The following is a 21811-nucleotide window of genomic DNA, read 5'->3' on the forward strand; positions in this document are numbered from 1 at the left end:
AAATAGTAATAGGGGTATATTACATATAGATACACAATTTCAAAGACAGAAGAATATTAGAAAGTATGCAGTAACAAAAGTGTGTGCATCATACAACTTACTGCATCATGAGTCTTACCTAATGGATAATTGTGGCTATTAGGTGTCGCCACAAACAATTACCACTGCACTTCAACTTAAAGACAGCGTAAGTCAATTCTACTCTGTTAAAGGGGAACTGCACTTTTTGGGGGGAATTTTGTCGATAGTTCACAATCCTTTTGTGAGACAAGAAACACATACGTTTTTCTTTTTAAAGCATTCTAACTTGTAAATAATCTCTAGCAAGAGTCAGTTAACAATTTGCTACATTCTACCTATAAAGCTCTCTAAAAAAACATCCAAAAACTTCCATCAACGTTTTATATACAGATGTAAGTATGTATGTAATGTAGTAAGAGGCACATTCATAATAACATGTCATACTTAACATATTTTACTCATTTTAAACATAAGGTGGCCGATTAATTCCCAGACGCATCACAACGTTTGCTATTTCCTTCAACAACTAATAATGATGGCAGACTGAGACAGCCAACAACGACTAGTTTTGGACAACTGAAGATCCAGAATCATATATTTTTGAGCCTGAACATAAGGATGATGAGCTTCAAGTTTTAGAAGCTGAGTGATAGGCAGATCCAGCAAGTAGCAGTATTGCCAAGTCATAAAAAAATAAATACAAACTGCATAACATAATAAAATTATCACTTACTGTACATCGTCTGCTCTCAATGAGATGCTGACTGACAAGATGTTCATATCTTGCCGTTGCGTTGAAGAAATAATCATAATCCTCACACAGATAAAATAAAAGTCACAAACTTTTCATATCTTTCTCGCCATTTATGGGCCCATCTTTCTACTATACAAGTGAGAGTCGTGACTTATTTTGTAGAATAAAATTCTACCAACTCAGAGGTGACGCAGCAGCTCACCGGTTCAATATGTTAATAGCTGCATAAGCAAGTTACTGCTCTGTCATCACAGCGCCACTAAAAATAGTTTCTTGGCGTTACCGCTTATAATAGCAATATCGCTGATACTTGGTCAATACTCAGGTTACAACATATAAATGGAGTATTGGTGGCGGGTTTTGGATGTTTTATTTGGGGCTTCATGGGCGCAATCAGTTGCGTAGAAAGGGTTCACCATGGAGGAGGGGGGCAAACGCGCACGCACACACACACACGCACGCACGCACGCACGCACGCACACACGCACACACACACACACACACACACACACACACACACACACACACACACACACACACACACACACACACACACACACACAATTTCCCCAGACAGTGGCTGTTGTCTGCTGGTTGATATGCCAGATGTGCCAAAGCACTGGACTTGTGTGCATTTACAGGATTACTTTGACCGAGACCGCATGCTGATGGGTATGACTATGTTTGTGTGCTCTAACATTTTTGATAGCTTTTCTCCAATTTTTAAACTTAGAAGTGATAGAGGTGAGCTCTGATTTGACAAAAAATAGTGTGAGTTTTTCCTGGCTAATTGCTTTGAAATAAACCACAAACATCCTTCTGTCCTGCATCATAATGAAGCCAAGGAAAACCTTGTAACACTTTTCTTGAAAACTCCCAAGTATTGTTTGACAGAACTTGAGCGTCCATAAATTCTGGATGTGGCAAAGGTCACAATGACACACAAGGCCACTGAACTACACTTAGTAGAAAGAAAACAGTTTTCCACCTTTTTGTCAACTCTTGTAAAATATCCGCTTTAATCTATTTTACCAGTCAGTTTGCTGCTGTTTCTCCTTCACTTTGACTGTCTGCCTCAAGCTGTGATGTTACTGCATGGCATTCATGTACAATGGGGCAAAAAAGTATTTAGTCAGCAACCGATTGTGCAAGTTCTCCCACTTAAAATGATGACAGAGGTCTGTAATTTTCATCATAAATACACTTCAACTGTGAGAGACAGAATGTGAAAAAAAATCCAGGAATTCACATTGTAGGAATTTTAAATAATTTATTTATAAATTATGGTGGAAAATAAGTATTTGGTCAACCATTCAAAGCTCTCACTGATGGAAGGAGGTTTTGGCTCAAAATCTCACGATACATGGCCCCATTCATTCTTTCCTTAACACGGATCAATCGTCCTGTCCCCTTAGCAGAAAAACAGCCCCAAATCATGATTTATTTCACACCCATGCTTCACAGTAGGTAGGTGTTCTTGGGATGCAACTCAGTATTCTTCTTCCATGACAAGTTGAGTTTATACCAAAAAGTTCTATTTTGGTTTCATCTGACCACATGACATTTTCCCACGTGTTCTCTGGCAAACTTCAGACGGGCCTGGACATGCACTGGCTTAAGCAGGGGGACACGTCTGGCACTCCAGGATTTGATTCCCTGTCGGCATAGTGTGGTACTTTGGTCCCAGCTCTCTGCAGGTCATTCACCAGGTCCCCCCGTGTGGTTCTGGGATTTTTGCTCACCGTTCTCATGATAATTTTGACCCCACGGGATGAGATCTTGCGCGGAGCCCCAGATCAAGGGAGATTATCAGTGGTCTTCCATTTTCTCATAATTGGTCCCACAGTTGATTTTTTCACACCAAGCTGCTTGCCTATTGTAGATTCACTCTTCCCAGTCTGGTGCAGGTCTACAATTCTTTTCCTGGTGTCCTTTGACAGCTCTTTGGTCTTGGCCATAGTGGAGTTTGGAGTCTGACTGTTTGAGGCTGTGGACAGGTGTCTTTTATACAGATAAGGAATTCAAACAGGTTCCATTAATACAGGTAACGAGTGGAGGACAAAAGAGCTTCTTAAAGAAGAAGTTACAGGTCTGTGAGAGCCAGAGATCTTCCTTGTTTGAAGTGACCAAATACTTATTTTCCACCATAATTTAGAAATACATTTTTTAAAATTCCTACAATGGGAATTCCTGGATTTTTTTTTCACATTCTGTCTCTCACAGTTGAAGTGTACCTAGGATGAACATTACAGACATCAGTCATCATTTTAAGTGGGAGAACTTGCACAATCGGTGACTGACTAAATACTTTTTTGCCCCACTGTATTTACAACAGACAATATTTCATATGGCAAAATACTGTATCAGCATTTGACTTTAAAAATAACTAAGACCATAGTGTTGTAGACCTGATTAAATAATTATCATAATAAATTAAATATATCTTTAAAATCATCAGCTGTTCTCCTATCTTATTATAATCAATATTGTTATTTGGAAATCTTTCCTTACACCTTAAAGCCCCACCTGACACTCCCTTCTCAACCATGACTTTATTAGTTATTCTCATGGAAAATAAAAGTGTTTGTTTAAAAAGTAATACCAGGCTAATATATACTTAGACGTCGACTTAGACAAACTTTATTCATCCACAAGGGAAATTGTTCCACACTGTAGCTCAGTTATAAAGATGGAAAGGATAATGCACACAAGAGGGCAAAAACAAAAAGGTATAAAGTAGACAAAAAATGTACCTGAGTAGCAATATACTGTAAAATATAACACATATGTGATATGTACATATTATATATTCACTGTATATGATATATACTGATATATCTATAGGATATCATTCATGACCTCACCTGAGCTTTCTCAGTCCACCTTTCATTAATCTTCGACTGCCTAACGAGTCTATGTATATAATTCCACTGAAAGACATAATTGCACATCATATCGAATATAATGTCATAAATGTTGATAAATGGTTTAGTATAATTGTTGTCTTTGTTTTGTAGTGTAAGTGTTACCCTGACCTTACTCTAAAATAACAGGGTAAGTCCTGCTGTTGTATAATTCTTATTTTTTTCCATCCATCCATCCATTCTCTACCGCTTATTCTCTTTGGGGAGGCGGGGGGCGCTTGTGCCTATCTCAGCTACAATCGGGCGGAAGGCGGGGTACACCCTGGACAAGTCGCCACCTCATTGCAGTCCTATTTTTTTGGTGGTGGCATTTTGTTATCTAGGAGGGGATGACGAAATATTTTCGCTCGTGGTGACGTTACTTGGGAACACTGACACAGTTAGCAATTAAATAATGGACAAGGAACCATGCCAGAATTAGGATGACTTAACTCGAAAGACATGGTTTGTAAATAAGAATATTAATAAATGGCGAAACGTTTTAACGAGCAATATTCATAATAACATTCCGAGTGTCATGAATGTCATCCTCTCAGTCTGCACTCTGAGTCTCACTCTATTCCCCCTCCACACTCAAAGCTGGTAATTTAGGTCACATGATGCTGTGTTGCGCTTTCAAAATAAAATCACGTATAATTTTTTGGCTGGGGCATAGCAGCTGACTTAGAACTGGTGCGGACCAGGGGAATTCAACTGTTTAATTAAAACTCGGTTCCTACGCACCTGGGTGCAATAGATTACTCCCATTAGCTGCGTTGTTAGCCACCTCATACTTTCGCTATATTACAAATTAGAATGCATAAAAAAAGAAAGACATATGAGTTCAAACCCCGGCCGAGTCATACCAAAGACTATAAAAATGGTTGACCCATTACCTCCCTGCTTGGCATTCAGTATCAAGGGTTGGAATTAGGAGTTGAATCACCAAAAATGATTCCCGGGCTCGGCCACCGCTGCTGCTCACTGCTCCCCTCACCTCCCAGGGGGTGATCAAGGGTGATGGGTAAAATGTAGAGAATAATCTTGCCACACCTAGTTTGTGTGTGACAATCATTAGCAGGGGCGGTTTTAGGCATGCTTATATGAGGGGGCAGTCAGAAATGTGAAGGGGGCATCATGTGTACACATCATGCTACAGCACTCTTTTTTCTGTGCTTATAGTAACGATCCTTTCTTCATTGAAATGGGTCTTTAGCTATGTGTCCAACCCCAACCTGGAGTAGTGGATTGCACTTTGTCAGGCCTCTACCTTCAGACCTGTCCAACTTGGGTGTCCCACCTGAAGACTAATGTCCTGCTGGTATAGCTCTTACGGTCACTGAGGCACGCAAACCCCCTGACCACAATAAGGTGGCAATCCCTCAGGGGGGGAAACATTAACAGCGCTGCCATATTTCTGACAGGGGAAACAGAAGCAGCCGTCTTGCACCACAGAATACTCTAGCCATGGTCGTGTGCGGTACCAGGCAGGATTGAATGATCTTAATGTTGAACCAAATGCACGCTTTGGGTAGCCACCCAGTATTGGCTGAGATGGTGCGTTGCCATTTAAGTCACTGGGTAGCTGAGCAGGCTGCTATGGGGGAGCGCTTGTTGGGGGGACGGAGGGAGCTGGTGCAGGAGAAACAGTTCTTGCTGGTGCTAAAGGTACAGTATTGCTAGCTGCTGTCCCTGATGTACTAGCAGTAGCATCATTGCTACTACTACATGCAGGAGCAGGACTAGACTTTTTAAATGCTCTGAAAAATGGATGCATTACAGAGCATTAACTTTCTCTTTGTGAGCTGCTGGAAGCTGGAGCAGAAAATAAGTAAGCTTGAACAACAACAGAAAAAACCAGCTGTGATTACATGAAGAAAAACAACAACAGTACAGGACTACAGCCTGGGGGGGGGCTTTACGTAGGGGTCTTTCAGACACAGGTCACTTGTCTTCAGTATGTCACATGCAGTGGACGTGGGCACTCATCTGGGCACAAAACTCATTCACTCCAATGTATGTGTGTTGCCCACTTGCTTGTAAATTGATGAAAACGGCAGTGTTTTTGTTTTTAGGTGTCTTGGTCATATCCAATTAAACTTATAATTAGTTTATTACAAAATGTAGATTGAAACATTAAAGGTTGACTATGTAGAATTACAAGAAAAACAACAGAAAAATAATTCCAGCAGTCGATTGCCAGACCGTTGCTAAGTAAAACGGGCGGTTGCTAGGGACTCCGCTCTGAAGAGGACAGCAGAGGAGGACTGCTAAGCAGGATATATACCTTATGTTTCATTTTTACCGTCATTAACAGCATCATAAATGACTTGTAGCTTGTTACAGGAACAGTGGAGGTTCTCTGCCTTCCAAACCACTGTTGCTCAGAGCCTCCGCTGTCAGTGCTCTCGTCAAGTTGTAAAAAAAAAAAAAAAAAGGAACTCTGTAGCACCGAAAGTCCGCAACGATAAACGTGTTTATGACAGATAAGACTACACAAATACACCCATCCTAACAAGTATATGATAAATGTAGACAACTTTTCCTTTTCTTTTACTTTCATACTGCAACAGTGATTGGATGTTTACTGAGGGCTGAGGGGTGTGTGCGGGTGTGTGTCTGCTGCGCAGCCTGTTAATGGTGAATACACGCACAGCGGAGGGAGGGATGAGAGGGAAGGGAAGGGAATTTTGTGAGTTTATTCAAATTTGCTTTCTCAAATTTTGATTTCAGGGGGCAATACATTTATTTGGTAATTAACATTAACTTTATTGTCTTAACAGGGAATGTGAATGTTAGGCAAAATTCCCATAAAAGGGCAGTTTCTGTTTAAAAAAAATAGGTTTATTTTTTTCATGCTGTCAGGTTCAAACACTGATGACATCTATTAAACAAGACAAAAAGGCAAAGAATCAAACAGAGACAGAATTAAATTAGGACTCGGATCCGAGGAGAGATGGCCACTGTATACTCTTTGCACAGTCTGCACCAAGCTCTGCCCCAAAACCGTACTCATTCTTTTTTATTTGATTTCCACCCCCCCTCCTTCTCACAGCTGCTTCCTCAGGGAAGTGAGTCGTGACCAGCGTTGTCTTTGGTTCCCGAACAGTTCAAAGAAAGTTCCATAAAATTGTCAAAGAGGGTCCCATAAAAAAAATTCAAAGAAAGAGTTCGTAAAAATACTTCAAAAAGAGTTCCTGTGGAAGTTGGGCATATTCTGCCATCCGTCCGCCTGGAAGTCCTGTGTCGTTTTACGAGCATTCATCTTGGAAGGTTTCAGCCTTTTGTCTTCTTGCCCGGAACACAATGTAATACAAAGTTTTATTGGATAATTTACACACAATTTTTCTGACACATGCCTAACATTGTTTGCTCAAATTTCACTTGATTGAACTTTTTGGAACATTAACCACAATAAAATAATACAAGTATGTATGATTTTTGCTAATATAATAACGGATCAATATTGTATCGGCCAATACTCAAGGCTCCAATATCGGAGTCATATCTCAGCCTGCACCTCCAATCCTAACCTCTTCTTCATGGCTATTGCTGATATTTCATTCACATCATTTGTTTAATGTGATGACACTTATAATAATACATAAGTTTGATCTGTGGATTATTATATTCAATGATAAATGAAATTAAAATATGAAAAATTAAACATCAATGAATAAATAAAAAGGGAAATAGTGGTAAAAACAAAAACTGTTACAGAATTTGATTTCGTAAAAAGCGAAAGGGAAATAAAAACAAGATGTTACAAATAAAGATTAAAAGTAAATAAAATAATAAATATTACAGTTGATAAAAAAAGAAAATTAAATTCAAAGGTGAATAAATACTTAAGTAACAAGTCTTACAGAAACATTGCTCGGTGACAGATTACATAATGATACCATAGATACTTACAGTATCAAGGAATTTTTGTGCATTTTATTGTAGTTTTTATTTTTGTAACTTATCTAATATTATTGTCAATTGTCGGTGCATATTAGAGGATATACAGGTGTTGTTCATATTATTAGAATATCATGAAAAAGTTGATTTATTTCAGTAATTATATTCAGAACGTGAAACTTACATATTATATCAATTCATTACACACATAGTGATATATTTGAAATGTTTATTTCTTTAAATTTTGATGATTAGTACTGACAATTACTGAAAATCCCAAATTTAGTATCTCAGAAAATTAGAATATTAGTTACGACTAGTACCAAAAAATATTTTTTAGAAATGTGGGCCAACTGAAAAGTATGAACATGGAAAGTTTCAGCATGTACGGCAATCAATACTTAGTTGCAGCTCCTTTTGCCTGAATTGCTGCAGCAATACGTCGTGGCATGGAGTCCACCAGTCTGTTGCACTCCTCAGGTGTTATGAGAGCCCAGGTTGCTTTAATAGTGGCCTTCAGCTCTTCAGCATTGTTGGGTCTGGCATCTCGCATCTTTCGCTTCACAATACCTCATAGGTTTTCGATGGGGTTAAGGTCAGGTAAGTTTGCAGGCCAATCAAGAACAGGGATACCATGGGCCTTAAACCAGGTACTGGTAGATTTGGCACTGTGTGCAGGTGCCAAGTCATGTTGGAAAATGAAATCTTCACCTCCATAAAATTGGTCCGCGGCAGGCAGCATAAAGTGTTCTAAAACTTCCTGGTAGACTGCTGCATTGACCCTAGACCTCAGGATGACATGGCACCCCAGACCATTATCGATTGTGGAAACTTGGCACTGGACTTCAGGCAACGTGGATTCTGTGCCTCTCCTGTCTTCCTCTAGACTCTGGGACCTTGATTTCCAAAGGAGATTCAAAATTTACTTTCATCTGAAAACCGAACTTTGGACCACTCAGCAGCAGTCCAGTCCTTTTTGTCTTGAGCCCAGGCGAGACCCTTTTGACGTTGTCTCTTATTCAAGAGTGGCTTTACACAAGGAATGCGACAGCTGAAGCCCATATCTTGCATACGTCGGTGCGTGGTGGTTCTTGAAGCACTGTCTCCAGCTGCAGTCCACTCTTTGTGGATCTCCCCCACATTTTTGAATCGGTTTCGTTTGACAATCCTCTCCAGGGCGCGGTTATCCTTCGTGCTTTTACACTTTTTTCTACCACATCTTTGTCTTCCCGTCGCCTCTCTATTAATGTGCTTGGACACAGAGCTCTGGGAACATCCACCCTCTTTGGCAATGACCTTTTGTGTCTGGCCCTCCTTCTTTAAAGTATCAATGGTCATCTTTTGGACAGTTGTCAAGTCAGCAGTCTTCCCCATGATTGTGTGTCATACAGAATCAAAACAAGAGCCCATTTAAAGGCTTTTCCAGGTGTTTTGTGCTAGTTAGCTAATTAGAGTGTGGCACCAGGTGTCTTCAATATCTGACCTTTTCACCATATTCCAATTTTCTGAGATGTTGAATTTAGGGTTTTCATTGGTTGTCAGCTATAATCATCTCCTTTTTGGCAAAAAAAACACTTGAAATGTATCAGTCTGTTTGGAATGAATGTATACATTCTACAAGTTTGACTTTCTAAATGGAATTAATGAAATAAATCAACTTTTTCATGATATTCTAATAATATGACCAGCACCTGTATAGTCTTGGCTATTATCCTAAGCATTTCATTAGCTGATGAACAAGCCTGCTCAAGTTTATATGCCATTTTCAAAGAATTGCCGATTCATTTTCCAATGGTGCAAAATGCAAATCTTGGTCATTTTACTCAGAATTTCACAATACGTCTCGAATTTCAGTATACATATTTCCAAGTAAGTAAATTGATCTTGGATAAAAATGCCTGTAGCCAAAAACATATTTGTCGTCACAAATGAGCGCTTTCAACCTGGATCAGGGTCAGAGTTCCACTTTTTATAGTTAACTCCTTAAAGAGTAAATTGTAATGTAATGTCGTCGGAAGGTTACTGGATGTAATTTTGCTAACCATTTCAAAATAAATGAAAACTTTACCAATTCAAATAATAATGATATAAGTTCCAACAGACATTTTGAATGGGTGTGTTACCTGTCGCTAACCTGTGGCCTGGAGCCTGTGACTGACATTTTGAAAACTACTTTAATGAATTAAGTGAATGAAAATACTAACTATTTTAACATTGGCTGTATGCCAACGAAACATACGCTAATATTACTAGCAGCTACCATGCTAGCAACATGAATGTGATGTGTTGGGGTTCTTTTTTGTCCCGAATTAACCATGCCAAAATTAGGTATTAAAGAAAAATAAGTATGAGTAACAATCCAATGTGAAGGTTAGGCAGTGTAATATTATTAATAATAACATGTGCTTGCCTATTTTTGTTGCATTCTTTAAAGCACAACTTATGTTCTGGTTGTCAGGAGGGATGAAATTGAAATTAGGATGAAAAATGACATAAAGTCAATAATATGTTATTTGTTGATTTCTAGGTGATCAGAGAACGAGACAATTTGGGTAAGCAGCTGCTGCAGCGCAACGAAGAGCGTACGCTCTTGTATGAGAAAATCAAGATCCAGATATCGATAATAAGCAAGAGGGACTTCCACCACAATCAGCGGATGGAAGACATCCGCCTTCTCAAGCTGGAAATCAAAAGGCTGAGACGTGAGAAAAATATCCTGGACAAGACGGTGCCCAACACAGACGAACTGAGGTGAGAGAATTAAAAAAAACTGGCAAGGATAGGATAGTTTTTATTTGTCCCTCCATGGGGAATTTTTGTGGTTGCAGTGTGGCTACAAAAACTCCACAAAAATAAGGTAAAATCCCCGCTTTCCGCCCGGGTGCACCCAGGATTGGCTGCAGCACTCACTGCGGCCCAGAGAGGGACAAGCGGTAGAATATGGATAATTGGACAAAAAAAGAGGGAAACAGCAAGACTTAGACTTCCTTTTTATTGTCATTCAAATTTGAACTTTACAGTACAGATAAGAACGAAATTATGTTTCATTAGCTCATGGTATTGCAGGATAAAAGAGCAATAAGGTCCATATATAAAACATAAATAGAATACTGTACAGATAAATATTTAGCACTTTTTTATTTATTGTTTTTTTTATTTTTTATTAAGGTTTATTTGAAATAGGGACAGATACAAAAATCATAGACATCTGAAACAGTTATCCAATGTATGCATCATAGTGTTTGTAGCCAAAGCTAATTTACAAACTTGTCCCCAACAACAACAACACAGATCCAACATCATTAAAACAGGAAAATAAAAATAATAAGGCAAAAATGAGTCGATAATAATGATAATAGAAATAATATAGACAAAGTGAAAACTACATAAAAGCCAATAATAATAATAACAACACAAAGTGCAGACAAGATTAAAAATTTTTTTTAAAAATTAGTAAAAACTAAACATGGGAACACGATTGCTGCTCAACTAGCCATCATTTTGTTTGTTTTTTGAAAGTGACAAGTGCAGGTACACTTTTCAAAGTGTCAGGTAAAGACTTCCATAGTTGTGGTCCTTTTATTGAAAAGGCAGTCCGGGCAGAAGATGTTCTACGGAATAGAACGCAACAGTTACCTTTCGACATTGCTCTGGTGGTAGATCTGGTACCACTTTGCAGTCTTGTAATTGCCTTGCAGAGCAATTGGGGAGCAGAGTTATCCAAGCATTTAAAAAACAGTTTGACTGTATGTAACATAATAAAATTGGTAAAACTTAAAATATTGTATTTGGTTCAAATTTGGCACTGATGATATCGTATACTCTTCTTGTCTAGGACTTTCAAGACGCGGTTTTAAAGACACTCAATGGTCTTGACTGATGACTGGTGTGCCTGGGACCATGTAGTTAAGCCATAAGATATGTGTGAAAGAATCATTGAATTCATAAATTGAATTCAACTCTACATGCTTCTAAAGCTGACCAACACGCCGGATTGTAGTCAGCTGGAGGCGTGTCTTAATGAAATTATTGGATGTCCGCTAACTTTTTGCAACTCAACGCCAAAAAAACGGAAATGCTGATTATCGGTCCTGCTAGACACCAACCTCTATTTAATAATACAACTCTAACATTTGACAACCAAACAATTAAACAAGGCGACTCGGTAAAGAATCTGGGTGTTATCTTTGACCCAACACTCTCCTTTGAGTCACACATTAAAAGCGTTACTAAAACGGCCTTCTTTCATCTCCGTAATATCGCTAAAATTCGTTCCATTCTGTCCACTAAAGACGCTGAAATCATTATCCATGCGTTTGTTACGTCTCGCCTCGACTACTGTAACGTATTATTTTTGGGTCTCCCCATGTCTAGCATTAAAAGATTACAGTTGGTACAAAATGCGGCTGCTAGACTTTTGACAAGAACAAGAAAGTTTGATCACATTACGCCTGTACTGGCTCACCTGCACTGGCTTCCTGTGCACTTAAGATGTGACTTTAAGATTTTACTACTTACGTATAAAATACTACACGGTCTAGCTCCATCCTATCTTGCTGATTGTATTGTACCATATGTCCCGGCAAGAAATCTGCGTTCAAAGGACTCCGGCTTATTAGTGATTCCCAAAGCCCCAAAAAGTCTGCGGGCTATAGAGCGTTTTCATTTCGGGCTCCAGTACTCTGGAATGCCCTCCCGGTAAAAGTTCGAGATGCCACCTCAGTAGAAGCCTTTAAGTCTCACCTTAAAACTCATTTGTATACTCTAGCCTTTAAATAGACTCCCTTTTTAGACAAGTTGATCTGCCGTTTCTTTTCTTTTCTCCTATGTCCCACTCTCCCTTGTGGAGGGGGTCCGGTCCGATCCGGTGGCCATGTACTGCTCGCCTGTGTATCGGCTGGGGACATCTCTGCGCTGCTGATCCGCCTCCGCTTGGGATATTTTCCTGCTGGCTCCGCTGTGAACGGGACTCTCACTGCTGTGTTGGATCAGCTTTGGACTGGACTCTTGCGACTGTGTTGGATCCATTATGGATTGAACTTTCACAGTATCATGTTAGACCCGCTCGACATCCATTGCTTTCGTCCTCTCCAAGGTTCTCATAGTCATCAGTGTCACCGACGTCCCACTGGGTGTGAGTTTTCCTTGCCCTTATGTGGGCCTACCGAGGATGTCGTAGTGGTTTGTGTTGTGGTTTGTGCAGCCCTTTGAGACACTAGTGATTTAGGGCTATATAAGTAAACATTGATTGATTGATTGATTGATAAAAGTAAAAGCACAGCTGAGAGTTAAGCAGTTTCTTATAATCTTAAAACAGCCTAGGTTGGCCTTCAGGGTTTTACACATTTTCTTAATGTGACTTTTAAAATTCAGCTGATAGTCTATGATTATGCCCAAATATTTTACTTCAGGTACTTCTTCAATTACCTCATCATTAATTTTTATATTCAGGTTTGTTTGAGGTTGCTTTTCTATGGAGAAGCAGACAGAGTTAGTATTTTTAGTGTTCAGGGTTAAACAGGATGATACCACGCATATGCTTCCACGTATATGGATGTATGTTATATTGTCTTTATATTACAGCCAGTTAATCCATTTTTGGGGGGAATTGGGGGGATTATTATGATGCGTTCAAGAGTCTTACGGCCTGAGGGAAGAAGCTGTTACAGAACCTGGAGGCTCTGCTTCGGAGGCTGCGGAACCTCTTTCTAGACCCCAGCAGTGAAAACAGTCCTTAGTGGGGGTTGGAGGAGTCTTTGCAGATTTTTTGAGCCCTGGTCAGGCAGCAGTGTTTTGCGATCTCCTGGATGGGAGGAACAGATCAGGGAGATCAGAGATCATCTCTGCCCCCTCTCGCCCCGACTGTTACATGTTTTCTGTGCACCAGTTGGAAGTTTCCAGCTTGTAGGCTGAAATGTGAACATTTCTACTGACACAGATGACAGTGTGTCATACAGCTGTTCTTTTTCCTAATTGGTAAGGTAAACATAAGTGATCGTCAAAGCTGCTCGTCATACAGTTTTGGGGCCGCCAAAGTGCGGCCACGTGACTGCCGGGCTCCGCCTGATTGGTGAAATGGAGTCAAACATCACTAGTGCTTACATTGGATTGGTGAAACAAAGTCATGTGACAGTGCCAGCTGGATGAAGTCTCTCAAACGAGCCAAATTAATGTGTCTTTGCAAGAAGTAATCAATAGATTATAAATACATATAATGATACTGTAGCAACGGAATAAAACTCAATGTAACAAAGTAAAAGTAGTGTTTCTTTTTCAGAAAAATACTCAAAAGTATGTCACATTAAAACTATTCCAACAAGTACAATGTATCCAAAGAGAAAAAAAAGAAAAACAACGAACATGTAGCTTGTTACAACCCACCTCTGCAAATGTTACTGTTCATGGCTAAAGCTAAATTAGTCTTTTTTTTACATTTTTTTATCAGCACTTTGTTTGTCCTTGCTTAAAAAATGGACAAACTTTTAATAGCCTAATGAGAAGCACAGTTAAAGGCCTACTGTAATGAGATTTTCTTATTTAAACGGGGATAGCAGGTCCATTCTATGTGTCATACTTGATCATTTCGCGATATTGCCATATTTTTGCTGAAAGTATTTAGTAGAGAACATCGACGATAAATTTCGCAACTGGAGAAAAGCCCTGCCTCTACCGGAAGTCGCAGACGATGACGTCACATGTTGATGGCTCCTCATATATTCACATTGTTTTTAATGGGAGCCTCCAACAAAAACAGCTATTCAGACCGAGAAAACGACAATTTCCCCATTAATTTGAGCGAGGATGAAAGATTTGTGTTTGAGGATATTGATAGCGACGGACTAGAAAAAAAAAAAACGCGATTGCAATCACGTTGCATTGAGACGGATTCAGATGTTTTTACAGACATTTGCTAGGATAATTCTGGGAAATCCCTTATCTTTCTATTGTGTTGCTAGTGTTTTAGTGAGTTTAACTGTACCTGATAGTTGGAAGTGTACGTCCACGGCCGGGTGTTGACGCGTAGTGTCTTGGGGAAGTCGACGGCAGCTGTATGGACGGCACAAGCTCAGCTGATATCCGGTAAGTGGCGACTTTTTAACCACAATTTTCTCACCGAAACCTGCTGGTTGACATTTGGTTGGGATCCGTGTTCGCTGTGATCCATACTAAAGTTTCACCTCCGTGAATTTTAAACAAGGAATCACCGTGTGTTTGTGTGGCTAAAGGCTAAAGCTTCCCAACTCCGTCTTTCTACTTTGACTTCTCCAATATTAATTGAACAAAATGCAAAATATTCAGCAGCACAGATGTCCAAAATACTGTGTAATTATGCCGTTAAAACAGACGACTTTTAGCTGTGTGTGTGCGCAGCGCTCATATTCATAACAGCCCCTGACATCACGCGTACACCTCATCATTACGCGACGTTTTCAAGAAAAAAGTCCCGGGAAATATAAAATTGCAATTTAGTAAACTAAAAAGGCCGTATTGGCATGTGTTGCAATGTTAATATTTCATCATTGATATATAAACTATCAGACTGCGTGGTCGGTAGTAGTGGGTTTCAGTAGGCCTTTAAAGAATAAATGCATAGTTCTAAATCTTAATTGTCTTAATTGTTTTTTTAGTACATGCCTTAACATATCTGAAGCTGAATTTAAAATCCGGTGGCTAAAATAGAGACACTGAATAAGTGTACGCATCATTATCCGATTACTTGAGGAATAGTCAAAAGTCGATGTGTCGTCGACAATCAAAATAACTGTTGGTAGTAGCCCTAATTAAGAGTCCTTTCTTAAAGGGACAGGACCAACGTTCCCTCTAAGTTACGCGTCTGTGCAATTGCACACTGCTCACGCGTCCTCTGCGCACGGCAAATCTAGGCCAAGCACAAAATCGAATAAAAAGATTAGCGCATAACGTGTGCACGTCTGTCGTCGCTCACATGTGCGCCACTGAATGCTCAAGGAGTTTTGGCGTTTGCTCACACATATGAAAAATTGGAGGGAAAATTGGACAGGAATCATTTGTGGTATTAATGCGTAAGGGACTTATTTCCTTCAATCAAATGCAAAATAATTGATAACTTTTAATATTTTAACTTTTAAGGGCTTTTTTGTCTTTTTCCTGGTCATGTCACATGTTTGCATAGCACATTTCCTTATCGGGCAAAGGAAAATAAAATGAAGCAGTTTTGTCCTCCAGGAAGTTTGAATAAAATATATGGTGTGACAATAATTCCATTTTTTAAATCAATTCATGCATCTGTATTTTTTTTGTGTGTGTGTGTGTGTATGTAGTGAGTCTGTATTGTTTAACTACACATCTTGGGCCTCAAATATTAATAAGTGTGTGTATGCACAAAAACCTGACATATGCCCTTTTTTAGTACAAACGTAGGATATTCACACAATTCTTAATACATGAGGCCCCTGGTGTGTTACAGGCGAGAAATGTTTACACTGCAGAGGGAGCTGGCCAAAGAAAGGATTCGGAACGGCGTCCTTGAAGAGCAACTCAACCCCATAAATATTCACCGATGGAGGCGACTGGAGGTGAGGCGCTTTTTTGGATTGATTCTTTCTTCAACTGGCAATGTTGGATTTATGTTTACAAAAAGGTAAATGTCAAATGATACAGGAACGAAAACTGTCTGGGTGACAAATGATTGCACCTGGAAAGGTACTACGACATACAGTAGACACCGAAACCTTTGTTTGAATTTGTAATTATTTTTTTTTCTTTTACAGTTGAATGTAAAGATGATTACAGTTGTTTGTTGACTCAATCCAAAAAATGAATGTCTGTGACAGGGCAGTGATCCCTGCAAGTATGAACTGATCCAGAAGGTTCATACGTTACAGAGAAGACTCATCAGTAAGACGGAAGAGTTTGAGGAGGTGGAATTCTTATTACAGGTAACATTCTTGCCATTCCTCTTTTTTCTTAATGGGCTGCTTTTGGCTTTTGCAGAGTCTTTTGTAACATTTGGTTTATGGACCACTTTATGCAAAACACTAACCTATTTATTATTAACCATCTGGAATGGACTTATACCATTTTTAATTTGAAGTGGAGTGGCAATTGTTTTTGGTGAAACCTAGTTTCCACAAATATTCATTAAACCTCTAAAGGCCTTAGTGGCCACATGTGTGGACAGCACCTTTTAGCTCTCATTTCTAAAATTGTGTACACTACTGAATTGGGGTCTTATGCCGACATATGGACACTTATACTGCTATCTGGTGGTGTCGGAGCGTATAACATACAATGGAATTGTAAAAAAGAAAAGTGGTAAAAATAAACATTTGCTTGTCACTACACATGGCGTACACGTTTGTGTACTTATGGACTAATTACATCATATTAAAAGGTGAGTCTTAGTTTTTATTCTAATTAGGGTCCAATAAACCCAAATAGCAAAGAGAAATAAAAACAAAGCATGAAAACAAACAGCGTGGGCCTTAAGAGGTTAAATTAAGCTAGTGATGCATTAAATTGAAAGATGCGGACACATTTGTTACTGGATACTTTCTAATATTCTTCTTCTACCTTGGAGATTCTGTATGTGTAAGTAATAGGCATTTACAATTAAATACCTGTTTATATTAAACATGTGTTTTTTTAAACTGAAATATTGTTCAATTATGGACACTTTTTTGTATGATTGTGTGCTATTGTGTGCTTAGCTGTTGTGTAGCTGCTACCTCCTAGTAGCCTATAGCCTACCATGTTTACCGTTTGTAAATTACGGGACTATAATAAAAAAAAGACCAACTTATTGGAGGATATTTAGATGTTAACTGGCTGTCCAGAGATTTTAGATGTAAACCGACATAATCCCATACTTGTTTTTTGCTAATATTACTATCAGATCAGGTCATCCCTGTCAGAATAGTTGTATCAAAGTTATCACAAACATTTGTGTTGCATTGCGTTCCCGGCAAGAGGACAAAAGTTGTCTTTGATCCTACCAAGCAAAATGCTTGTAAAACTCCATGAAAGTGTCGGTTTCTTTGATGTATTGTAATCCACAGGAAGATTTTATCTTGACCCAAGATCTACAAAGCGTAGAGCAAGCATGATCTGACTCCCCTCCAGGCACCTTTTTTTTTTAACTGTTTTGTGACCAAAGGCAGCGGATGTTTACGACCCCCTTCTTTTGGAAACAGCTGTTGCCATGTAATCAGGGAAAATCCAAATAAAACAGGAGGCGTACAATCTAAACAGCACAGATGTTTCTCCTCAATTGAGCCAAATTTAAATCTGTCTCTGATTCCTTGCTTCCTTTGTCTGTTTAATAGATGTCATATTTGTTTGAACCTGACAATCCCTAAGTAAGTGTATTGCTACAAAGAGGCAGAAAGAATGTCAACATAACTCCAGAATGAATACTTTGTATTTGATTGAGAGTATTTAATCCCGATGCAAAACATGATTTATGTGTTTGTACAATAAAACCTCCTTGTTGGCAAACACACAGAATGAAGTGGTATGGATTTTCTTCACTTGTTACGCTTTTTGCTGAATGTTTTAAGCACATCAATTTTTTTTTTCTTCAATTTGGTTTACCTAGGAAAAGGAGAAGCTATATGTGGAGCTGCAGCAACTTTTGGCTCGGCAGCCTGGCCCAGAGACACTTGAACAGCTTCAGCATTGCCAGTGGACATTGAGGGAAAGGACCAAAAAACTTATGGTATTCACCAATTTCTTGAATGAAATTCTCAAGTCTGTCATAATCTGTGTTCAAATAGAAATATTTAAGGCCACAAAGACACTTTAAATGAGTTGTACATCTAGTAACTATTGTCGGTTAAGCTATGTTTGCATTTAAAACACCACGGACACAAATGGCTAAAACATTTTCTTGTACATCGCCTAAGGAGAAGTGGGGTACCCTTATAACATTTCATAATAATGGACATCATATGTTCTGATTGATAGTTGTCTGTCTTCATTTGTCTTTGTTGAGACTTTAAATGCTGCCAAAATGCTAAATCTAGTACCCAGATTATATTAGAACTGTAGTACAGAATACAGTTCATGTTTATTTAGTAATACGCTAAAGTTTAGCGTATTACTAGGAATGGTATATACATATATATATATATATACATATATGCACCTTATTGCCCTGTTATCCTGCACTACAACAAGCTAGTGCAACAAAATGTTGTTCTTATCTGCACTGTAAAGTTCAAATTTGAATGACAAAAAAAGGAAGTCTAAGTGTAAGTCTAAGAAGCTGTGTGAAGCCAGTGCAGGAACAACACAAACAGAACAGAAAGTGGAAACAAAATAAGAGCACAAGAAAGGAAGAGAACCAAAAACACAGGAAAAAACATCCCAAAACTAAACAAAGAATGGCCTGGCCTAACAGATTGTGACACTCTAAATATGAATGCAAACAAAAGGACGCATGTAGAACAAAAGTAACATCATTTTATAATCAATGGTGCGTTATCTTTCTATACTTTTATGGTCTCGGTATGCTCATGTTGGCCAAAATGTATTTTATTATTTGTTACTGGGACAGTACATACTAATAATAAACATTTAGGTCAATATGTCTGTCTATCCTGCGATGAGGTGGCGACTTGTCCAGGGTGTACCCCGCCTTCCGCCCGATTGTAGCTGAGATAGGCGCCAGCGCCCCCCTTAACCCCAAAAGGGAATAAGCGGTAGAAATGGATGGATGGATGCCAGAGTTAGCCAAACAACAATTTATTTTGCCCGTAGTCCCTAAGTGACACATGATGGCAAATAATAATGAATGTGCGACTGAAATCCACTTTAAAAAGCTAGGGATGTAACGATTTCAAAAACTCACAGTATGATATTACCACGATATAAAGGCCATGGCACAAATGTATTACGGTTTTATTGATGCTTGGTCTCACTGGCATCAAATACCGTATTTTTCGGATTATAAATCGCACCGGCCGAAAGTGCATAATAAAGAAGGGAAAAAAACATATATACATAATATATATATAATTTAAAATAAATAAAGAATAGTGAACAACAGGCTGAATAAGTGTACGTCATATGACGCATAAATAACCAACTGAGAAGGTGCCTGGTATGTTAACGTAACATATTATGGTAAGAGTCATTCAAATAACTATAACATACAGAACATGCTATACGTTAACCAAACAATCTGTCACTCCTAATCGATAAATTGGATGTAATCTTCTTCCTCGATGTCGCTTCTAAACAACTCTGCCAACTCCAAAGGTATGCGCCGCTTCCTCTTGTCGTTTTCTGCTGCATATTTCACTACGTCCAGCTTGTAATCTGCAGTACATGATTTCCCTTTCGGTGCCATTTTTGTTCAGCCCTTGTCAGTTTTTATAAGTTACCGCCAACGATGAAATGACCCATTTTAATAGCTACGGCAGTAGCATATAGCAGTTAGCATTCCATGACCCACAATGCACTTCTGCCATGACCCTCCCCCGCCGAATTCTTATTGGTTGACGTGTATGTGACGATTGTTGACGTGTGTGTGACGATTGCTGACATATTTTTCGTCTCTTCAGCGAATGAGATGAATAATATTATTTGATATTTTACGGTAATGTGTTAATAAGTCGCTCCGGAGTATATGTCGCACCCCCGGCCAAACTATGAAAAAAAATTTCACTTATAGTCCGAAAAATACGGTATATTTTCTGGGAAATAGGTTATCAAATACCTTGTTATATTACTTATGTTCCCTGCAGTACAGTGTCACCAAACTTTTTTTGCATTTCCTACTTAAAACTTGGATAACAAATCCATTCAAACTACAAGTTGATTCAATATGACTGAAAAATAAATCTGGATCAAAACATCACAAATTTTAACCAGCTTTATGTGTCGTCTTGTAAATGCTCCTGATGCCTTGCAGTACGCAGACTAAAGAGGTTGTGTTTTGGTAAAGGTGTGTTTGTCTGTTTGTTAGCAACATAACTCGAAATGCTATCGACAAAATTTTATTAATATTTTAGGAAAAAAACAATCCCTTCTCTCCGCTATAAGACCTCCCACACACAGACCTTGCAGTTATGCAGGGAATTGTAGAAAATGTCATTTACTTTTCAGACCGTCCAATTCAAAAGTGCAAAAAAAAGACTCTACACTGACCAATTTTTCATTTTATACCGTCACCTATGTCACGGCGTTATTGTGAGGACTTGGATACCACAATACCACAGTGTTTACAATACCGTTACATCCCTATAAATAACACTAACTGACTTGGTGGTCATTATTGAAGTTGCAGTGGTACGATTTGTTTTTGTCTGTAATCTGTTGTAAAATGTCAGAAAAAAATTGACTTGTAAAAAAAAAACAAGGTAATTTTTACCAACATAAATCATGTAAATTTAATTAATCTGTTTCCAGACACCCCAAAATATTAACACAGAACACATTTTTTGAGTTGAATTATTGCATTCCACACAAAAAAACAATACTATATACCGGAAATGTCTTAGACTAATCTAATGTGTTAGATAGATTGTGCCATTGTCAATGATCAGTCTACAATGGAGGTATTTTTAATAGAGAAATAAACCCTTTACTCCAAAAATTTACAATAATTATTTCCAACAAAGGAAGAGAACTATAACCTTTGAGAAATATCAAATTTAAAAAATGTGTGTGCACGTACAAAACTTAAGACTCGGACATGTTGTAATTAGAACATGATGGATCCAATTGTTACTGTATGCACGTTCGAAATAAACTTAAACAGCAACAACAACACATTGTGGTGAAATGCAGGTCTGTATACTGACTGGTCAGTAGGTGTCAGTAACATCAAATGGATGTATACTGTAGATCTAGCCACAAAATAAATATAAAAGGAATACAGTCTTTAGTTGAAGAGAAAACAGATTGTTATTAGCAGCTTTGTCCACCCCAAACCAAATAGCTAAACCACTCTGATAAACAAATAAACACGGTAGAGATTGCACAGTTTATTGAGGTCCTTGGATCCGGTGCAGTGCCGAGAAGACATCAAACTTGACTAAATATAGGAAGAAGTAAAAGTCCGAACAAACGTTCCATATGTCAGCTTGTGTACCTGTGTTGAAACCACACCACTGGGCAAGGTGGTGCATCCTGACTGACACTTAAATGTGAATTTTGAATTATTTGTTTGGGTTTTGTTTTGTTTGAATTCTTAATGACAGTGGCATTTTATTTTATTTCAGTATGTAATGATCTTATTGTTTTG

At 38.6% G+C, this 21811-nt stretch overlaps 1 protein-coding gene across 1 annotated transcript in view; it reads left to right on the forward strand.

Moving 5' to 3' along the window:
* The window catches only part of cfap58 (cilia and flagella associated protein 58), a 48417-nt gene that overhangs the window by 20466 nt on the left and 6140 nt on the right, over nt 1-21811 (forward strand). Inside the window, exons 12-15 of the mRNA XM_061898091.1 lie at nt 10109-10332; nt 16028-16136; nt 16395-16499; nt 18158-18277. Coding sequence (XP_061754075.1) covers nt 10109-10332; nt 16028-16136; nt 16395-16499; nt 18158-18277 — 558 coding nt within the window. The remainder of the gene's footprint in view (nt 1-10108; nt 10333-16027; nt 16137-16394; nt 16500-18157; nt 18278-21811) is intronic.

Source organism: Nerophis ophidion, linkage group LG04 (genome assembly GCF_033978795.1).
Source record: "Nerophis ophidion isolate RoL-2023_Sa linkage group LG04, RoL_Noph_v1.0, whole genome shotgun sequence".
Taxonomy (NCBI): domain Eukaryota; kingdom Metazoa; phylum Chordata; class Actinopteri; order Syngnathiformes; family Syngnathidae; genus Nerophis; species Nerophis ophidion.